General features: G+C 51.2%; 1 protein-coding gene across 6 annotated transcripts in view; it reads right to left on the bottom strand.

The window, feature by feature from the left end:
* Positions 1–20,662, bottom strand: part of MYLK (myosin light chain kinase) — a 199,544-nt gene that overhangs the window by 51,152 nt on the left and 127,730 nt on the right. For all 6 annotated transcript variants that reach the window (XM_032869493.1, XM_032869488.1, XM_032869489.1 and 3 more), the window contains one exon: positions 12,431–12,517. In XM_032869493.1, coding sequence (XP_032725384.1) covers positions 12,431–12,517 — 87 coding nt within the window. The remainder of the gene's footprint in view (positions 1–12,430; positions 12,518–20,662) is intronic.

The raw sequence follows: 20,662 nt of genomic DNA, 5'->3' as shown, positions 1-20,662 counted from the left end.
ACCCCTTGTGCTCAGCACTTCTCCTCTCCCTCACCTCACTTTATTACTGCCCCTTCCCGTGGCACTTAGCACCATATAACAAACTATATATTTACTTGTAGATTTACTGCCCGCCCTTCCCCTCTCTCTGAAGTAAAAGGCTTTCGAGGGCAGACTTTCTTTTTTTGCTCACTGCTATATACTCAGTGTGCTTGGAACAGAGGAGGCACTTGGTAACTATTTACTGAAGGAATGAGTGGTGGTGACATTAGCAATTAGTCACCCCCAAAGCCTCACCCCTGCAGATTACAGAAAAGCAGTCCTGTGTCCTGGCCTGGACACTGCTGTGTGCCCACAGGCCAATCAGCTGACTTTGTAGATTATCAGCTGTGCATGTAGGAAACAGAGGGTAGTGCGGCTACCCACCTGAGAGCCACACAAGGACTGTGTAAGGAGGCGATCTCTGAGATCACATTGCTGACCACAAATAGGTATATGCTGAAGTCCAGGGTGAGGCCTGCTTCCACCAAACGCACCCTGGCTTGTCACTGTTATCCACCCATCTGTCCATCTCACAGAAACTTACCAGGCAAATGCCAGTCAGCACACACTCCTAACCTGGGAGCTGAGAGGAAAACCACACAAATGTGAGAAATCAGAGCTTGTCCTCAAGGGCTTAAATGTCAGGGTGTGTGTCCCAGAGGAAAGACTTTTTTTTTTCTCCTTTTGTCATAAAGGATATTGATGGGACAACTGGCAAAATTTGCATAAGGTCAATAAATTAGATGATAGTATTGTATCGGTGTTAATTTCATGTTTTGATCACCAAATTTGTTTTTATAAGAAACTCTCTTTGTTTTTAGGAAATATACACTCAAATGTTTGGGTGTTGGGGGCACCCGGGTGGCTCAGTGGGTTAAAGCCTCTGCCTTCAGCTCAGGTCATGGTCCCGCGGTCCTGGGATGGAGCCCTGCATCGGGCTCTCTGCTCAGTGGGGAGCCTGCCTCCTCTTCTCTCTCTGCCTGCCTCCCTGCCCATTTGTGATCTCTATCAAATAAATAAATAAAATATTTTTTAAAAATTAAAAAAAAATATTTGGGTGTTGAGGTTATCATGTGTGCAACTTACTTTCAACTTCTCTTAAAAATTATATGTATGAATGTGTACATACGTGCATACGTGTGTGGAGAGGTAGAAGGAAGGAGAAAGGGAAAAACACATGAAAAAGCAAACATGCTAAAATGCTGACATTTAAGGAATCAGAGCAAAGGGATACAAGTATTATTTGTATCCCTTTTTTTTTGCAACTTTGAGTCTGAGATTATTTCAACTTTGAGTCTGAGATTATTTCAAAATTAAAGTTGATAGAAAGTTTTTTTTTTCAGAAGGTTTTATTCAGGGGGCACCTAACAGGCTCAGTCCATAGAGCATGAGAGTCTTGATCTCAGGGTGGCGAGTTCAAGCCCTACACTTGGCGTAGAACCTACTTTAAAAAAAAAAAACAAAAAAACCTTTTATCCAGCCAACACAATGCAGTTGTTTAATGAAGGACAAAGAGCGTGCACTGTGGGCTGTGTGCACACAGGACAGACCTGAAGGCTATGAAATATCTGAACTGGAGACAGGAAAAGGGCCCCATGGTTCAGGAACAGAGTGGCTCAAGTTGAGGATCAGGGTGATGTCCGGTGGAAGCTGTCCAGAGTGTGGGGCTAGGGTTAGACAACTCTGGTGTGAAGGCAGTGGGACAATTCAAATTAAAGAAAATAAAGAATTCAGTTCCTTGGTCACAGTAGTCTGGTTTCAAGTGCTCAACGATAGCCACACATGGCTCATGGCCACCATGCTGCACAGACACGGAACATTGCTGTCCTCACAGGGCTGGTCTAGAATCCCAGGTTTGAGGGCTAGATATTTGTTGTGAGTGAACGGGGACATCCTCACAGAAACCGCAGTCTAGCTGGTCTTGAGGACCCCTTGGCAGTCTCCCTATCTCCTGGGGGACAAGGCTATCCAATTCAGAGGCTACTGCCATCCTTTGGGGAGGAAGTGATGAAGGTCCAGGCTTGGTAAAGGCAGCAGAAAAGAAAATACAAATGAGGCAGAAGAGAAGTTAAGACAATTTAGGGGTGAACAAGAGGGAGATACAAAGATTCCTTAGAGATTTCTGGCTTGGATAAATGGGGAAAATGGTGGTGACAGAATACAGACTTTGGGAGTGAAAGCTGAGGCATTTGGTTTGGTCCAAGTGAATGTGGTAGATGATAGAATTTAATGCACTTGTAGTCTAGAAGCCCAGGATCAGAATTCTAGAGGGAGGGTGGTGGAGACTGGAAGTGAAAGACTCCAGAATCAAACATGCAGTCATAATGGAAACTGCGAGGATGGGTCAGTTCTTTGGGGGAAAGAATGCAGTGAGAGATGGGAAGGGACCAGGGTCTGAACCTACGTGATGCCCACGGTGAGGAGCTGGGATGAAGGAGAGGGCTGTGGACCTCAACAGATGGAAGGAGGACTGTCCCTGCAAGCCAGGGTGGAGGAGAACAGGCCCTGGGAAGTGGGCTTCAGGTGTGACCAGCTCTGAGTGACGGGTAAGGTGTGAGAGGGCAGGCGGCATGAGACGGTTGGATCAGAAATCACTCCAGAGGAGATTCTCAAGGAAACAGGCAGGAAGTCAACTAACCTGACAAGAGTTCTAGAGTTGAAGGGACAAGGAGAAACAGGGTGATGAAAGGGGAGATGTCAAGCAAGGTTTCTTTCCAGGTGAGAGAAGAGCACAGGTTTGAAAGCAGAAGTCTGGGGCTCGGTGGGGAGGGAGAAACCCAAGATGGAACAGCATAAGAAACCCCTTGGAAGCGGGTACTAGATGGGCTCTGGAATAGCCACGACAAGCTGAGCCAAGCAGCCCTTCCCTTCACCTAGAGCTGCTGGGAAGGGAGAGGCCCTCCAGGGAAGATGAAGGGCTGCTACCACAGCCAGAATCTGACCTCCTGTGGAGAGCAAAAGCCATCTGTTCAGAGGAGCTGTGTGGAGCTGCTGTTACGGGCTGAGCTGCATCCCCCCAAAATTTATATGTTGAAACTTGAGCCTCCCAGTACCTCAGAATATGACCCTATTTGGAGATACAGGGTTTAAAGAGGTAATTCAGTTATGGTGAAGCCAAGGGGCGGGGGTCCTAATCCAAACAGACTGGTGTCCTTTAAGAGAAAATTTGGACACACAGAGATGCCAGGGGTACGCGCACAGAGAAAAGGCCACGTGAGGACACAGTGAGAAAGAGCCCATCTGCAAGGCAAGCAGAGAGGCCTCAGAAGAAACCAGATCTGCCAACACCCTGCACTTGGACTTCAGCCCCCAGAACCGACAGACAATATACTTGGGTTGTGCAAGCCTCCGGTGTGTGGAACTTTGATGTGGCAGCCGTAAGGACAAAAACAGCTGTGGACAGGCTCTGGAGGCTGCGAGGGAGCGCCACCGGCCGTGGCATGGCAGCCAAGAGCGAACAAGGATGATGATGGTGGCAGCACACCATGAGATCACGTGACCCTGAAGTCCCGCTCCACACTATTCTTGGCAGTCCTGGTAAACCTATGTGGCTAGAAGTAGAGCCTGAACTGGTCTCCACCTTCCTGTGTCACCAGTAAATGGATTGAAGGCCAAAACTTTATGTTTTTTCTACGCATTTGCATCTTCCGCTGTTTGCATTAGTTAGCATTTGAAGCTGGTTTGGTTCCTATTAGTAAAGACAGTTTTAAATGTTAATGAAGTTCTATATCCTCTGCCATACATATTTTATACAAGCATCTGCTGAAATCCATTAATTGGGCACAGGGCTCAGAAGGACAAACTTCCTGGGTCGGAAAGCAGAATCCCCGATTCAAAAACCTGGTTTCTCACAGAGAGCGGGGCTCAGCGCTTGCAGCGTTAACCCAGGATCTCACTGTCCTTTCTCCCATTGGGTTCTTTCCCCAACCAAACGCCAGCAGGGCACCTCACAGGGTTTCCAGGTCACGGGAAAAGAGGGAGATTCCCAGGTGATTCGTCAGACTCATAAAAACCAGACGTGGCCAAGGTAGAAGCAGGACCTGAGCCCCCTGCTGCCCAGTGTGTGGCTACCTTCTCCCTGTTGCTTCCATTCCAGCTCACTCTCTGCTCCATCCCCAAATCCAGGCCCTCAAGACCCTTCTCTGTCCCCTTGCAGCAAGGCAGTGCACAGAGGCTCTGGAGCTGAGCTTGGGTTTAAATACTGTCCTGTGGTTCCCTGAGCTGTGGGACGTAAAGCATGTCCCTCAGCCTTTCAGGGCCTTGGTTCCCCCACTCCCAAGACATGAAGGGGAGAAGGAAAATTCATTGTAAAGCATTAAGCTACATGGTAAAGAAGTTACAGGACAGAGTGCACGCTTGAATACCAGCCCCCCACCCCAATACCCCTCTTCCCCAGATGGACCCCCAGAGGACTTCTCGTTCATTCCTTCACCTATTCAAATGCCATACTGCGTCAGCTGAGCTCTGCACCAACACGGAATCGCTCGCACTGCTCCCGGAGCTCCTTCTCCCAGGGTCCTCAGTGGAGGTAACACTCTTGCTGGTCCAGATGCTTACACTCACAGCTCTCCTTGGGTTACTAACTAGCTTCCTCTTCTCTTCGGTCACCCATCGTATTATCTTATTATTAATGTCAGCCCCGGGTCTCATTCCCTTCTCCAACACCTTACACTTTTGCACTAGCCATTGTCAGAGGCGAATATCCTAGAAGGAAAATAAAATCCAACGATCTTTGCAAATCCCACGGCAGCTATCGGCCGCATGGTCAGGCCAGCAGCTAACATCCTCCAGCTGCCTGCCCCCGGTCCATCCCTCTGAGGAGGAAGGAGCTCAGTCCCCTCTTCCAGAGAGTCAGCCCAAGGGAGCAACCCCTCCTGGCCTAGCTCTGCTCCCCGAACTCTGATGCCCTTGGGGTACTTTGTTTACTGTTGCTCTCAGAATGCCTCTTTCTATCCCTCTCTCTGCTGGCTTCATTTTACCTGGAGCCCAGGCCTCTCTCCTCAGCTCACCTATACATCCCACTACCTGACTCTCCCCTCCCCCAACACAGAGTGCAAACCCAACATCCAAAAGCGAATCCAGGATCTTTTCCCCAAACCTGCTGCTTGCCCCTCCGAAGGGCTCCTCCCTACCATCTCCTGTCACTAACATCTGTCGATTCGATCCCCTAAATACCTCCTTGGTCGGCCACTTTCCACATCCCCACTGTCACGATTCTAGTCCTGACAGTACCACCTCTTCGACCTCCGGGCCCCTGTCCCCGCCCTAATACAGTCATCATTCCGAGGCCATCAGTTCACGGTTTAAACCTCTCCAATGCCAGCCACTGCCACCGAGGATCGAGTCCAGCTCATCTCACAAGGGCCTTCGAGATCCATCCCCAGCTCTCATCCCATCTTTTTTCTTACTCTTCCCTCTTGGGGATCTCAGTCACCCAGGCCCTCGATGCTCAATGTTGGTGGTTTTCCAAATCAAATGTGTATTGTGAGCACCTGGGAAATTGGCTAGAAACACAGCTCCTGGCTGTCTGGGGCATGCTGATGCTGTGGGGCCCTGCCTCACCCTTTGGAGGGGGCTGTTCTATCCCCCACACCCAATGCCTTTCCATTTCTGTAGCACCAGCCTTCTGGCTTCAGCTCTTGACTGCCAACTCTGGTACCTTCTTCCGGAAGCCCTCAGCTCACGCATCACTAGGTCCATGCTGGGCTCCACACCCCTTTGAGGCAGTCGTGTGTCAGCACTCATCAGAGGCATCACGACTGCAACATGCAGACCCCACAGCAAGCTTCCCGGGGACAGGAATAGGGCCCGTTTTGTTCATCATTCGTACACCCAGTGCCTAGCATGGTACCTGGTACATGCTTGGAAAGCTATTAAAGGAATGAGCACAGCTCCTGAGGATCTCTGTTAACCTGAGAGTTCCCAAGAACGCTCCACCCAGCCCTGCAACTCTGATCCTGGGAGAGAAAGCCGTGGAGCTCGAGTCCCTGTGCAACTTTCCATGAGAAGGAGCTGCCTCCTTGCTCTGTCACCAACTAGATCAAAGCTGTTGGGTGCTGAGCCTTCCACTCTAAAGAGGAGACTGAGACTGGAAGACGTGAAGCAGCCCAGTGAAAGCATTGTGAATCAAAGCCCGAACTTGGAAGCCTACTGGGAAACCAAGGGCAGTGCTGGGGAGGCCGGCCTCCTGACTGAGCAACCCACAGACTGCTTCTGCTCCAGCCTGCCCAAGCCCTGACCGACTCCTGGCCTGCTGAGCCTTCCTTTCACACCGGCGTAGGGGAGGAGGTCGGCATCCACAGAAGTTTCCAGACTGCTCCGTCTGAAGGTACAGGAGGGCCTCTCCCATGAATCAGCGAGGCAGAAGCCCTGAGAAAAATCTTAGGAGATATTTACAGGGCCTGAAGTGTGGGTCTCTCTGTGTCAAAGGATCTGAGACAATGGAAAGCAAAGGAGAATGAGGGAGGTAGCAGCAATAGCCTCGGGTACATGGAGGTCCCTGGGTGTCTGCTTCTCTAGGGACATTTCCCTTTTTAGGTAGCTAACTAAAAATAGACATCAAACCCTTTGCAGTTCCCAAAATCAGCATTAACTTTTCAAGCACAGGCTCCTGAAGGTGACGCAGGCTGGGTGAAGGACAGAGGGAGCACTCAGGCACAGGGCTGTGTCAGGGAAGGAGGGCAGCTGTGGGGACCCAAGGAGGGAAAGCCGAATCCCACTGCCCTGCACTCGGGCAGACACAGGCTCTGGGACAACTCCCAACTTCCTCACCAATGGCACACACGGGGCCTCTTCCAGGATGTCCTTATAGACAGACCTATGGAGGATTATGGGTCACTTCCCCAGAATTAACATCTCTGGGCAAATTTCCTAAACATATCCCATTGTAGCGAAGGCTGTCACACAAGAAATTCCAGAGGAACACTGCTCTTCTTGTTATGGCAAACAAACACTCATCCCCCAGGACACAGAACGCCAGGATGGTTGTGCGAGAGGCACCCAGCATGGCCAGGACAGCAGCGCCAAAGTCCTCCCACTTCATGGGATCATGGGAGACAGGGGAAGACGGGGGAAGGAGCTGGAAACAGTGGCCCGGGGTGGGGGGAGGGGAGTCACAGGGTCCATGCATGGCAGGGTGAGGGGTGACATTAGGCACTATCCCTCCTCACTGAGCAATACTTTGGTAGAAAGACACTAGGAGTTGGTGCCAGCTTTCAAAGGCATGTGTGCAAATACCCAAGTTTTCTTCCAGGAGGCCCAGTGTCAAGCAAATCTTGATGCCAGATCTCAACCTGTCCAGCACTTCCTTCCAGCTCTTTGAATCCTATTGTGGCTTAACAACTCCCATCACTTTGGGACAATATTTAAAAGAAAGGTGGGATACTGGGGGAATCTTTCAGGAAAACTGGGCACTAGTCTGGACATCCAAAGATGCTTTCAAGTTGACCTGACTTTTTTTTTTTTTCAAGATTTTATTTATTTATTTGACAGAGAGAGACATAGCGAGAGAGGGAACACAAGCAGGGGGAGTGGGAGAGGAAGAAAGCAGGCTTCCCGCCAAGCAGAGAGCCCAATGTGGGGCTCGATCCCAGGACCCTGGAATCATGACCCGAGCCAAAGGCAGATGCTTAACATCTGAGCCATCCAGGCACCCCAAGTTGACTTGACTTTTGGTTTTGGAGAGACACACATACGGGAGGCCAAGGCAAAGGTATCTAAAAGCATAATCTGGGATGGTCCATCACCGTACTGAAGCCAAAGTGACGAATGTCAGGCCAGTGCCAGGCAGGGAATACGAAGGGGTGTCCGGTTTGCATCATCCCCAGATCCCAGAAGTACAAGAGAGGCAGGGACCCTTAAAGCCCAGGAACTCATGAATCTATTTGAAAAATCAAAAGCTTATTATTTCTCTACCACAGGCTAGGCATGGACATTTCAGAAATGAACAAGCCCTAGTTCCTGTCCTTAAGTTATCAAAGTATCCTATGCTCATTTATCTCTTTTCAAAGAGACCATCAGCTCTACAGACTGATAGGAGGAATCCCTGAGTCCATTACCAGCAGGCACTGCCATGTCTGTATTCTCCAGAACCAGCTCCAAAGTCCTATCAATGCCTCCCTGACACAAAACACTATGCATCTGGTCTACCTGAGGCCTGGACCTTCTGCTTCAAGCCTCCTCCCCATCGGGAAGTTTCTGCTACCGTGTAACACGAGCCATACTCACTGAAGCTTCAACGCATTCTACAGCAGATGATTTGAAGGGGGGTCAGCGGACCTCATCTGAACTGTGTCACTCGACAAAAACAACAACAACAAAGGCATTTAATTGAATGGACTGATGTCAGAGCTGGAACAGCCTGGGCTCAGTTGGAGACAGTCCCCATCTGACAGGCCCAGAGACAAATGGCTTTGACAAGGTCACATGTTCAATCAGAGACAGAACCAAGACATTTGTCCCTTGCTTTCTAGCCTAGTGGCTTCTCTGGCTATGTCTTGTGTCTGAGCACCACCCCAGAACCGGGCATAGTAAAGGGGCATCTGGAGGTCCAACGAGAATGCTTCCATCTCCCCGTGCCTACTCAACTCAAGCAGTCTTGGATGCATCTCCCCTCGGCCCATGCACTTCTTGTTCTTTCTCCAAAGGTAGGAGGCAATCACTCTGGACTGGAAGAGTGGATGGGAGTGTTCCAGAAGTGTGACAGTAAGTTCCCATCGAGAGGTAAAAAGTAGCATTAAAAGGAAATCATGACAACTGACAAAAACTGAATACAGACCATGCATTAAATAGTAGTATGGGTTTAATGTTAAAAGTCCTGATTTTAATAACTGCATTGTGCTTATGCTCTTAGGAGATACACAATGACATGTGTGGAGATCAAGGGCATGATGCCTCTACTTTATCCATACATGGTGTATATACATCTAATCTATATGACGTATAGCAAATATGTGAATATAAACATAGCATATCTATATCTGCATGAAAACCTGATGAATGGTGAATAAATTCATATGAATACATACATAGGGACAACGGAACAAAACATAAATAATTGGTGGATCTAAGTAACAGGTATACAAGCTTTCCTTGTACTATTCTTGCAACTTTTCAATAAATCTGAAATTATACCAAAATAAAGTCATAAAAAAATTCCTCTTGGGAGGCTTGGGGCAAACACCCTGACAGGTCTGGGGATCCCAGTGAGCATGGCAGGGGTCCCCCTCCTCGTCCCCTCAGCTCCCATGGCAGCAGACCCCTGCCCTCGTGGGCTGGGGGGAACACGGCCAAGGTGTGTGTGGACAGCACAAAGTATGCCCGTGAGACCGGCAAGCACAAGGCTCTGCAGCAGGAACGTGGATCAGGGTTGGCCTCAAGGTTCCAGATCTTATCAGCTGTCAGACCCCTGGTGGGACCATTTAGTGCTCTAGGGCTCAGTTTTGCTCCTCTGTAAAATGGGAACAACTACTCATCGCTCAGCTGAGTGAGCCCTGCCTGAAGTGAAAGAGCCTAGGCACCTCACCTGACACCTGTCACACGGAAGGTGGGGGTGGGGTGCCGCGCAGGTGCTAAGTGAGCACCTGAGTCGGTGGGGGCCGGGGAGTGGGTTCCCATAACATTCCTTCTGGCATCTGTGCAGTTCCTCCCTCCAGCGTTCTAACAATGTTACCATTGCACTTCAACTACACCACATTCCTCTCTCCTTCCTAACCTGGCCCAGAGTTCCCCTCGTTCCAAATCACGGCAAACTGCCACTCCGCGCTCCTGGACTTGGGACTTGGTGTCTGGCACGTTAGTTGTACTTCTGTCCATTTCCTCCCATCCCGCCGCCTGGGTTGGCCAATGGACTTGGTTTTCCCCTCCCGGTCCTCAGCAGGACTCCTAGCGGCTCCCAGGCCACTGCGTGGACATGGGCTGTCTACCCTCATACCTGACAGCTCACGCTCAGGACTGAACAACACGGCTGAGGGCGGGGCGGTCATGTGGGGAGGGATCTGGCTATGATCTGTTTGACAAGAAAAACCCTTGGCCTTCCCTTGGTTACTGGCAGCAGAGATGGATTTCCTAGTTAGATTAGGTACTTCCCAGTGCTTGAAAAAAATGAACACACATATACAGCCAGAGTTCTCGGGGACAGGAAACTCTGGGCTTTTTCATGGGATCAGAGACATCTGGGATGGGGGATGGCTATGCTAAGAGAAAAAGGCAAGCTGCAGAGGTGTCCAGAATGCATGATGTATTTACATCTTATATGTAAATGCTCAGAAAAAAACAACTATGAATATAATTGAGGAGGTGAGTAGAACTGGGGGTAGACAAAAGAGGGCTTTCATGTGGTCCGTGGAACATTTCTATACTTTTTAGCGTGTTTAAGGAAGAATGCATGCATATTTAACATATGTAATTAATAAATACTATAAATTATCCCAAAAAGTGAGAATATAATTGCAGGTGAAGGTCTAAAAGACACCATCTCCATTTCCTATCTCCGAGCAGCTGCCTTTTCAGGAGCCTTTGGGAAGGAAGCTCCATGGTTTTCTAGAAGCATCCGGAAAACTCGACAGGTTCCTGAGCACAGGTGTGTAAGCGGATGGAGGTAACCAGAACTACTCTGCTAAAGCTTTAAATGCCAAGGGGGTGTTGTGTGGGGGTGATGAGAGGCTGTGAGGATGGACCATTCAAAGTGGTCATTACTGTGCATGCAGACACACTTTTCCAGTCCTTTGTGGGGTTAGACATCTGTCCTGTCCATAACTGTGACACAAAGGCTAGAGTTAAATTCCCCTTCTACACACAAGCAGCGTCTGCTGGAGTTTGTCCAGTCATGAATGTGTGTATTTGCTATGGAAAGGAGGATAAGCAGTTTCCGCCAGCCCTGCCCCTCCCCCTAAGCAGTACCACTGACTGATCCCTTTCTCCCCACTCCCTCGAGAGGGGTAAGAACCTTGGCTTCCAGCTCTGCTTCCAGCATCTTGCTCCCTCCCTGAAGAGTGGAGACTGGGAGCTGGTATCAGAGATGGTCTGAGGACCTGGGCATAACGGGCCCCAAGGCAGTGCCACACTTAACAGAGACAGGAAAGGAGAAGCCCTCTGCTTTGCAAGCCCAACAGTGCAGGCACGCTGTACTTCCAGCCTGACTGACCACACGTCAGAATGGCCCAGGAGCTTGAACAAATACTGAAGCCTGGATCCTACCCCCAGAGATCCTGATTTAACTGAGCCGGGGTGCCCCAGCAGCAGAGGTTTCAAAAGCTCCTCAGGTGAATCTAATATATAGCCGGGGTTGAGCCCCGATCCCAGAACTGGACGATGACAACTTGACTGGCCTTCCCCGAAGCCTTCCCTCCTCCAGCACAAAGGCCCAGCTCTCAGGGCCCAGCTGCTCCCCGTCTCCAGCCTGTATTCTCCTGCACGACTCTCCCCTTAACCCACACCTCACTTCCCCCAGGATCTGCCTGGAAAGGGTGTCCCGGAGCTGAGGACAGGAGGCCACTGGTGACCCCGCTCAAGCTTCCTGAGCTCCTGCTTCTGCCCCCAGGAGGGGTGAAGGACGGACTCAGGCCCCTATGTCACAAGCACCCCATGCTCTTCTAAGATCCCATTTTTTCATAATTCATAGAGCACAGGCCCCAGTCATCCTCTCGGAAAACAGAATCACCAACCTGTTCTTACGAGGTTTTTCTTACAATTAGGTGTGCATTTCCAGCAACTCATTAAATGTACGCTCCTGATCATCTGAGCTCCTCATTTTGGTTAAAAATCCATTGGACATTACAGTTCCAGTTCAGCTACCCCATGTGCAGAAGGCTGAGCTCCACCCCCCACCCCGACAGCTGGCTGGTATGTGTACGGGGAACCCAAGTTCATCCTTAGTAACATAAATATGTAGCTCAGAAAGGAAGAGAATAAAACGAAGTCACAGAACTCAGCCTTGTCACGGAAAATGAGACTCAGCCTTTGAATTAATCAAGCTCAATCACTTTGCCTTATTAGTATGGGTAATTAAGAGACTGCCTTCTTCTTCTTCTTCTTCTTTTTTTTTTTTTTAAACACAGAGTGTATGGGGGAGGCGGCAGGTATGACTGGGTGGTGATGAGCGTGAGGCTCACTTGTAGGGACGGCGGCCACGGGTGGTAAGGTCAGAGCTATAGCTTGGAAAGGTCTATCCGGCAGGAAAAACTCACCTGGGAGGAACTGGGAGAAGGAGTCTTGGTGAGAAGTATTGAAGGCCTGAGGGAGGTGGCGAGTGGATGTGGACGTGCAGAGGCTGGGAGAGGTGGGCCGTGCCAAGTGGCCCCTGGCCTGGGCACCGGGACTTAACGGGGCTCGCTGGGGTGCAGGCAAGGAGGCCGGGGATCTGACGCTGGCCCTCAGTGCTGGGCCACTGAGGAGCTGAACAAATACTTACTCTCTGTTCCTAGCACAGGGGGAAGAGAGCTCTTGGGCCTCCGGGCTTTCATCTCCGGGGCCTTGACATTCTCCTTGGTCGGAGCATCTGGAACAGAACAGGTAACCACAAACATCAGTTGGCTGCTGCCCTAGGAAATGAGCCGAGGAGGCATCTCAATAAAAAAATCCCACCCCGACCAAAATTAGAGCGCCCCCCCCGCGTCCCGCTCCCCGTTCCACTCTGGGGGCCCTCAGTGCCTGCCAGGGGCAGGGGGCACCTTCCTCCCCAGGAGCACCAAAGAAGGAGCGTCCACTCCACTGCGCCTTATAAATCAGGTGGAGAGAGCTCAGTCGCCCAGGCAAGACAGATGGACAGGCTCTCGTGGGAGCTAGTTCACACGTTCCCCTCTGTGGCAGGCACGTGCTGCCAGGAGTCCTGCCCTGGCAGAGCTAGAGCAGAGTCAGTACCCTCTGCTTACCTCTCTCCCCTCTGTTCCCTTCACTGGGCCTTCACTCACTCGAGCGCACCGCTCTGTATTTCCCAAAGCCTGCTCTGCACAGAGAGGTCTCTCACACAGGAGGAGGAGGGGACGGGACCCATGCCCTCGGCTCACAGCCTGAGAGGCGCCTGCACTTTCGGATTCCTCAGACTGCCTTCTACATGTGGCCGCTGACAGACCCCCAGACCAGACGGAGGCCTCGGAGCAGGCAGCCCATACGCCTCCCTGGCCCCTGTGTAGAGCCTTGGACCCATTATGGGAGTTTCTATACTCCTCGTCAAAGTAGACCCCACGAAACCCTGTGGAGCTGTCAGGGTAGACCTGAAATGGGATATGCATGGGTGCACGATTCTTTAAGTGTCTCCTTCACCTTCCCCGTCCACATTCATGCCAAGTGCGGACAAGGCCAGGGGAAACTCTCCCTTGTCAGGGCAGCAGAAAAACATGGCGCTGGGCTGGGCATAAAAGGCCTTATTGGGCCCGAGGAGACTGGGCTTCAGGAAGTTTTGGGGAAACCACCCAGGAACTTGGATAAGAAGCAGCTGGTTAAAGAGCTATCACTATGTTCCAGCATTTTCCCCAGGAGCATTTTCCCCAAAGGGAACGCTCTTCAGGGATGGCTGGGAGCGAGCCTCCCCCTCAGAGCCCCTTCCTGCCATTCCCTTTCCTGCTCCTGACAGAGGAAGCTCAGAGGGAGGAAGGAGGGGGTGGGACTTTCCAACCATGCTTGGGCCGCATTCCTGTGGCTTGGCTGGGGAGGATGGGCCATCTTGCTGTCCTGCCTCCTAGATGGGGCAGTCCTAGCTGCTGACACGTGCCCTCTCCGAGGCTGGCTCCTGGGGGTTTGCAGGGTGGACACAGGTTGCACGGAACTAGGGCCTGGGGACAAACCCTTTCCCAGCACATGGACTCCTGATACTCCCATCTGGATGCATTACTCCTTCTAGATGGTATTTCTGTCTCTTTTCTGCCCAAGTAAATCCCCCGACAAAGAGTCAAGCTTCCTTCCTAACCGAAAGCCTGCCCACTCCCAGCGACAGCTGGGTAATCCAGGGACAGAGGCCTGGTGCAGGCACCGTTCAAGCTCACCAGCAGCTCCGAGGCACACGGGCCTCCGGGGCTGGGGAGTCTATCTCTTACGGAAGGAAGTGAGCCAAAAGCTGTACACATGTCACTACAGGAATGATGAAGCGTAGGCCTTAAGAAGAGCTTCCTAGCAGCCGGTGTATGACAGGGAATGGTCCTGAGGGGACACAGCCACAAGAAGTCCTTTCAAGAGCACTTGATAACCTGGCCCCCTTCCCTCCCTCCGTTCCTCACTGTTATCCTCCTGCCGCCTCTGTTAGAGCAAGAGGAACCCCAGACGGTGAGTCAGGGATCCTGCCTTCTGCTGCTGACACTGCCTGTGTCTGGTCTCCTCAGCAGGTGGCCCATATGCCTGGTTCCGTGTGCATAATGGATGGAGGAGCAGAAAGTCCCACGGGGAGGGGATGGGATGATTTCACTTCCTCACACTGGGTGTTTTCCCCAGGCTTAATGGTCATTCCCAGCTACAGAAAAATCCTCAGTACACATTTGTCAACCTCTGCGGTCCTCAGCGTGGGCTGCCCATTAGCAGCACCTGTGCCCAGGTATCTCACTCCCCAGATCCTGGTTTCATTGGTCTAGTTAGGGGCCTGGGTGTCAATAAGATCCAGAAGCTCCACGGATGATTTTAATAGGGCACTTGTCTCTCTCTTCAGGCCATGTGTGTGCGCACGTGTCTATATGTGCGTACGTATGTGTATGTGCCTGCATGTTGAGAGGTGAGGGTGGGGCCCAGGGAGGGTCTCGGGGACTAGTCTAAGACACAGGAATGCCGACCAGAGCTTCCCCTGATGTCTGCAGATCATGCCATACTCCAGGGCATGGGGTGGGTCTAGGATTCCCTTGTTTAGGGCCCTCCAATCAAGACCTGACAGGCACCAAGGACAATTTACAGAGAGCTGCACCCCAAAATGTGTTTGTTTCCCCTTTTTCAAGGAAGAGGGGGAGAGAACCAAGTGTGCACAGAGTTCTACCTTCCTTGGCTTGAATACTCCCTTTGCCCGTCTTTCTTCTGGTGAGTTCTGGGACCTCACAGGAGGGAGATAAAGAAGGATCAGGGTTGTTGTTTTAACTGATGCATAAATGGAGGCATAAGCCAGCAAAGGATGAGAGGCCTAGTGTTCCTGGGTCCCTAAAGAAGGGATGAGAGACTGAGTTCCCTTCTCCCCTCACAGGGTTGTGTTGGCCTTCGCCTCTAAGCATCCTTAGAGCACAGACCCAGAGAGGAGCGTTCTAGTTTTGGTTCTGTCACCAGCAATCTTGGGATCACAAGCAAATCATTTCAGCCACTCTGGGTGGCTACATCTGTACAAAGGAAGTAACACCTATTTTCTCTACGTCACAGTGTTAAGAGACTCAAAGGACAGAATGTATCCAGTAGTGCTCCGGAAGGGAGAAAAGTGGATCATTTACCTACTAACTCATTCCTCCTGCTTACCACGTTTCCTCACCTCCCTCCAAGTCTGCTTTAAAATTCTCCACCTTCCAAACGCCCTGGCTGACCAGCCCCCACCCATGTTGCCCATTTCCCACCTCTGCGTCTGTCCTCAGCTTCTGAGTGCTGGCCTGACACTGACGTGTGAGTACACTACCCTGTCTGTACACTGAGCTTTGTTTTTAGAAGTTCTGTGCACTCTATCTTTCCATCTGACCATGAGGAAAGGGGCTTGAGTTTCCCTTTCAAGCCAGGCACACCCCCAGACTTGGAGCACCCCCCCACCAGGGGTGGGCCTGGCCTCCTCTTCCCTTGGCAGTCCTCCCATCCCGCGGGGGCTGTGCAAACACCACAAGCCACTAGCCCTCCGTGAGAACAGCAGCGAGGGGCAGGCTAGAGGGACCGTGTGCTTAATCAGAACCAGCTTTATGATTACACGGCTGCCCAGGGGATAAAAATAATAGTCACACAAGTCTAAGAGCAGCTTGCATTTTCTATTTTAATCAGTTGGTGATGAAACCGGACTCCATTTCTAGATTGGGGCCCCAGGGCTGGAGTCCATGGCTGGCCTGGTTGTGCCCCCAAAGACGGATGGGGGAGGAAGATGGCAGTATGGAGAGGTGGGGGGCCTTGTCATGGAGTGGAAAATGTGTCCTTATATGGGCAACGGCTTACCCCTTCCACTCCAGGGCTAGTTCCAGACCCAGCCCTCCTTCTGTCTTCTCCAACAGGCTGGTTCCCTGAGATACAAGCCCAAGGAAGGGGGCTTCTAGAAGGGGGTCCCAGCTTCCAGGAGCTCCATGAGAGGGCAGGGCAGAGGGGCTGGCCTCCTCCTCTGCCCGAGGGCAGGCAGCAAGCCGGCATCAACAGAAGAGAGGGTGCTCCAGGCGGGAGAAAAGTTCTCTGGCTCTGCTGTTTGGGGCCTCTGAGCCCTTGGGCAAGCTCCCTGACCTTTTCTGAGCCTGACCTTCACCAGGAACACAGGAATCACAGCCCAACTGAGTGAATGGGCTGGGTTACTTAGTTGTGCCTGGCACGATGCTACGTGCTTTAACTGCTTACTTCAGGTTGAACCACAGCTTTGGCAATACTCAAGTGTCTTTGGCCCACCGCAATTTTATTTAGTTCAGTCTAATGCATGTTAGCTGCCAGTGACGACTGGAAGGACAAATGTGAAAGTGGGAGCAAACTTGTTACTATGGCAAGGACTCAGGCCAACGAAAGAAGGATGCATTGAAATCTGCTCGGTCAAGATCAGAGATACCTGACGGTCATGGCCGCAGGTGGCGCGGTAGTGAGGCTCCAGGGCTCGCGTTTAAATGCCCAGCCAGCTAGTCATTAGCTGTGTGGACTTCAGCAGGCCACTCAGTCCCTCACGCCTCAATTCAGGCTTTTCTACTGCCACCCCACAATCCCCCTTGTCACAGTTACGAATCACCTCTGGATTGCCAAACCCAATGGCCAGTGCTCAGGCTCACCTTACTCTCCTTGGCAGCCACATCCGATGCACTGATCCCATCATTCCTTTCTTACTGAAGTGGCCACCGTTTGGCTTCGGGGATTCCGCTTTCTCCGGGATTTCTTCCTATCCCACCATGCCTATTCCTTCTCGGTCTCCTCGGCGGACCTCTGTCCTGCCCTCCTTCTCTTCCTGCCCCCTCCATCCACATCCACCCTAGGGACCTCGTTCAATCCCAGGACACTCGGTGGCCTCTTGTGTGGACAGCTCCCCATCTCCTGCCTCCAACCCCGACCTCCTTACCCAACTCCAGGTTCATCTAAATGCCTGCCTATGTGACATGCCCACCTGGATATCTGAGGGACATCTTAAACTTCACAGGGGCAAAATTCTTCATTGCCCCGCCCCTTATGCGCCCATCCAGAAAGTAGTACCAGTGTTATCTGTGGTCCTGTATGAAAACCAAGTTGCCTCTCACTTCCCTTTTCTCTCTCCACTTCCAATTCATGAGTAAATCCTATCCGCTCTTACCTTGAGAATAGATTCTGAATCTGATCATTTCCCCCCTCCTGCATGGAGTCTAAGCCAACATCAACTCCTGCCTGGGCCATCCCAGCAACCACCCAGCTGGTCTCCCTGCTCTCCCTCTTACCCATCCTGGGTCTGGTCACCGTGGTCACCTCTGGTCACAATGTCCAGAGCTGGCCCACCACACTTAGAATAACGTCCTGTCTCCTGTCACAGCCCATGGCCTTGCAGATCTCACTGCTGCTCCCCCTCACCTCACTTCCCACCTCTCAGCCGCTGCTCACGGCTCAGCCCCCCAGCCCTTCCTGCTTCTGGGAATGCATCAGGCATAATCTCCACTCAGCGCTTCTCTCTCACCCTTCCCTCTTCCTTCCAGACTCCTTCTGGCTTCTTCAGACCTCTGTTCCACCGTCACTTCTTCAGAGAGGCCTCCCAACCACCATCTCCAACAGTAACATTCCCGTCCCCACACCCTACTTAGCTTCCTTCGTAGCACCTGCTACTGCCCGAGATTAGATGATAGACCTGTTCAACTGTATTACTGTCTCCCCCTTACTGAATGTAAAGTCCCTGAAAATAGGAATCTCCTTTTTGTTCTCTGCTTTTAACCTAATCCCTAAAGCAGTGCCTGGCACCGAGATGAATGATGGCCCACTGGAACATCACCTCCTCCCACACATACGCACAGCCCTCCCTGGTCACAAAGCCCTCAGTCTCAACGGTAGCCAAGGCCAGATGCCCTCAGCCAGGGTGGTTGGGGAAGGACAGCCTAAGCTGCCCTGTCCTGGGATTTTGGCCTACGAAGAGTTTTGCTTCCCCACCTCTCACCTGGGTCTGAGAGGGAATGGGCCACTCAGGCCAGGTTCTGTGTGTGGGGACAGGACTGGGGACAGAGAGACAACCAGGCGAGCAGCCCCCTCCTGTCGGCCCAGGGCAGGCTGCAAGGAAGGATGGAGGGACTTCCCAGTGGGAAGGGCTGTGACTAAGGGAGACCCACATGTCTCAGAGTACGTTCACTGACATGTTATTCACTAGACAGCGAGGCCATGCTGGGTGGTGGAAAGGGTAGCCTCCAGACCCAGACACACCCAGGTGTGAGTCCTGCCGAGGTAACTTATATTCTAACTGGCTCCAAGCACACGGGCTTTGGGATCAGAGACACCCAGAGTCGTCCCTCCACCTCCTGCCCTGTGAAAGTCAGTGTGACCTGGGAAAGTTGCCAGCCCTCGCGGAGCCTCAGTTTTCCCACTGAGAGATACCCTGCCCAACTGTTGTATAAACTCCAACGCACGAGGGTCTCTGGCCACAGCACACCTGGAAGGTCAGCTCTTGGGTGAGTTTTCTGGCAAGTCCTTCCCCACTCTGGGCTCAGGTGGTTTTTGGGTGTACATTGACACTTGCCTCCTGCTACACTTGGAAGGAGCACGGGTAGGACCAGAATTCAGATAGTGCAATAGAACACCCTTTCCCTTGGGTAAAAGACCCCCACAGCACGATTAAGAAAGCCGGACATGATGAATTATAAAAGCTACCGCCCTCTTTCTTTACTATCAGTGGGAAAAACAGGAGTACGGCTAATACTTCGGCTAATAAACCAGAGTCCTCTTTATGAGGCCCTAAAATGTATCATTGAATTGGCCGCAGGTTGATAGTCTTAATGGTGTTTGGTGCCGTGTGAGTGATAGCTCATGACCATAGGGGGCAGGGCCGGCGTGACGTCAGCATGAGCTACAGCCCCCTCCTCTAGTTGAGAGGGACCCTCTGCCCCTTGAGATGGATGTAGTCCTATCCAGAGGCTGAGCAGGCAGCTGAAGTTGGAGAGAGACAGGGAGACCCCACAGCATGAACGAACTTGCAAATTCGGTTACTCCCTAGGGCAAAGAGTTCTTCCATGTACTTTAACGTATGGCTTCTTTCGAGAATAAAACTATGGGCTCTCTCTTCAGAAAAATGCTCTAATCTACAAATGCACAAAATTCTGTATATCATTTCAAAGGGTGCATGGACCGCCCCCACCCCCAGCTGGGATCTTTAAGTGAGGTACAATGGCCTTGGGGAGCAGGGAGAGCTGGAAGGATCAGGGGATGGAAGAAGGACTCCTCAGCCTGGCTGCTGGCTGGCTGCAAGGTAACAGGGAAACTATAGTCCTTTGTCTAGAGGTGGCTCGTGAGGGAGAACTAAAGCTGGACAGGGTAAGAAGGCCACCCACATGTGGGGCACTAATACATCTCCTAGTCCAAGAACACGGAAAAGAATGGGTGTGAAGGGGGCTGCCCTTTTTCTCCTTGAAAAACAAAAACCAATTAACTGAGAGTTATCTCAGCTGGTCTCCCTCCAATCCCTTTGCTGGCTCTTCTCTTAACACCCAGCCCCTAGTCCACAGCCCTAGGCAAAACTAGAGATAAATAAGGGTGATCAAGATTAGGGAGAGTACCAGGGAATCTGGTAGAAGGAGACCAGCCTAGGGGCAAGAAAAGTCCCATAAGTTGCAGAATGAATTCCCCAAACCTTAAAAAAAAAAAAAAACCCAGATGTATTCTATAGGGAAAAGGAAAATTTTATTTTGAAAACAAAGTTTGCTTTTAAAAATAAAACGTCTGCTGTTTCTCAAAAAGGTGCTGACATTTCGCAGATAAGGAGAATGAATTACTATCCTTCCTTTAGCTCGCCATGTAAATAGGACCCGAAGAGTCCAAGGATTCCAAAAGCAGATACCCTCAGGAGCAGGCTGGGCTTCCTTCTAGATTGGTCGGATCCAGCAAGGGTCCCAAGTGAGGGCTGGTAGAAACAGGCTTTTGGGGTCACGTTCCCAGAAACACTTGTTTTTTTAAAACTGTGGCATCTGTCTTAAAAGAAGCAGGAATCTGACCTGGGAGGGTGACAGCCAAGGCACACACAGGAGTACTGGACAGCAGCAGCCCGCACCTAAAGCCGCAGAACACAGGTTTCGAGCCCCACTTTGAACAGACCATACGTGGATTTACCAAATCTGCTCTGGAGACTCAGAGCCCTGGTGACAAACCCAGCACAGAACTCCAGGGAGACCCACACAATCCTCTACCATCTCACCTTTGCTGCTGGCTATTGACTACTGAATTTGTTTTACCACTGTATTTTTTTTTTTTTAATGTCTCTTTTCAAGGCTCTTTTTTCTTAAAAAAAAAAAAAATACAGGTTCTTTTTCTTTTCTCCCATTCCTAATCGATCACCAATCTTGATTTTCATGGCCAGGAAATCTGATTC

The sequence above is a fragment of the Lontra canadensis genome, unplaced genomic scaffold, assembly GCF_010015895.1.
Source record: "Lontra canadensis isolate GAN:19392208 unplaced genomic scaffold, GSC_riverotter_1.0 scaffold38, whole genome shotgun sequence".
NCBI classification, from domain to species: Eukaryota; Metazoa; Chordata; class Mammalia; order Carnivora; family Mustelidae; genus Lontra; species Lontra canadensis.
The sequence above is the reverse complement of the archived record's forward strand: the minus strand, read 5'-3'. Positions and strand labels throughout refer to the sequence as shown.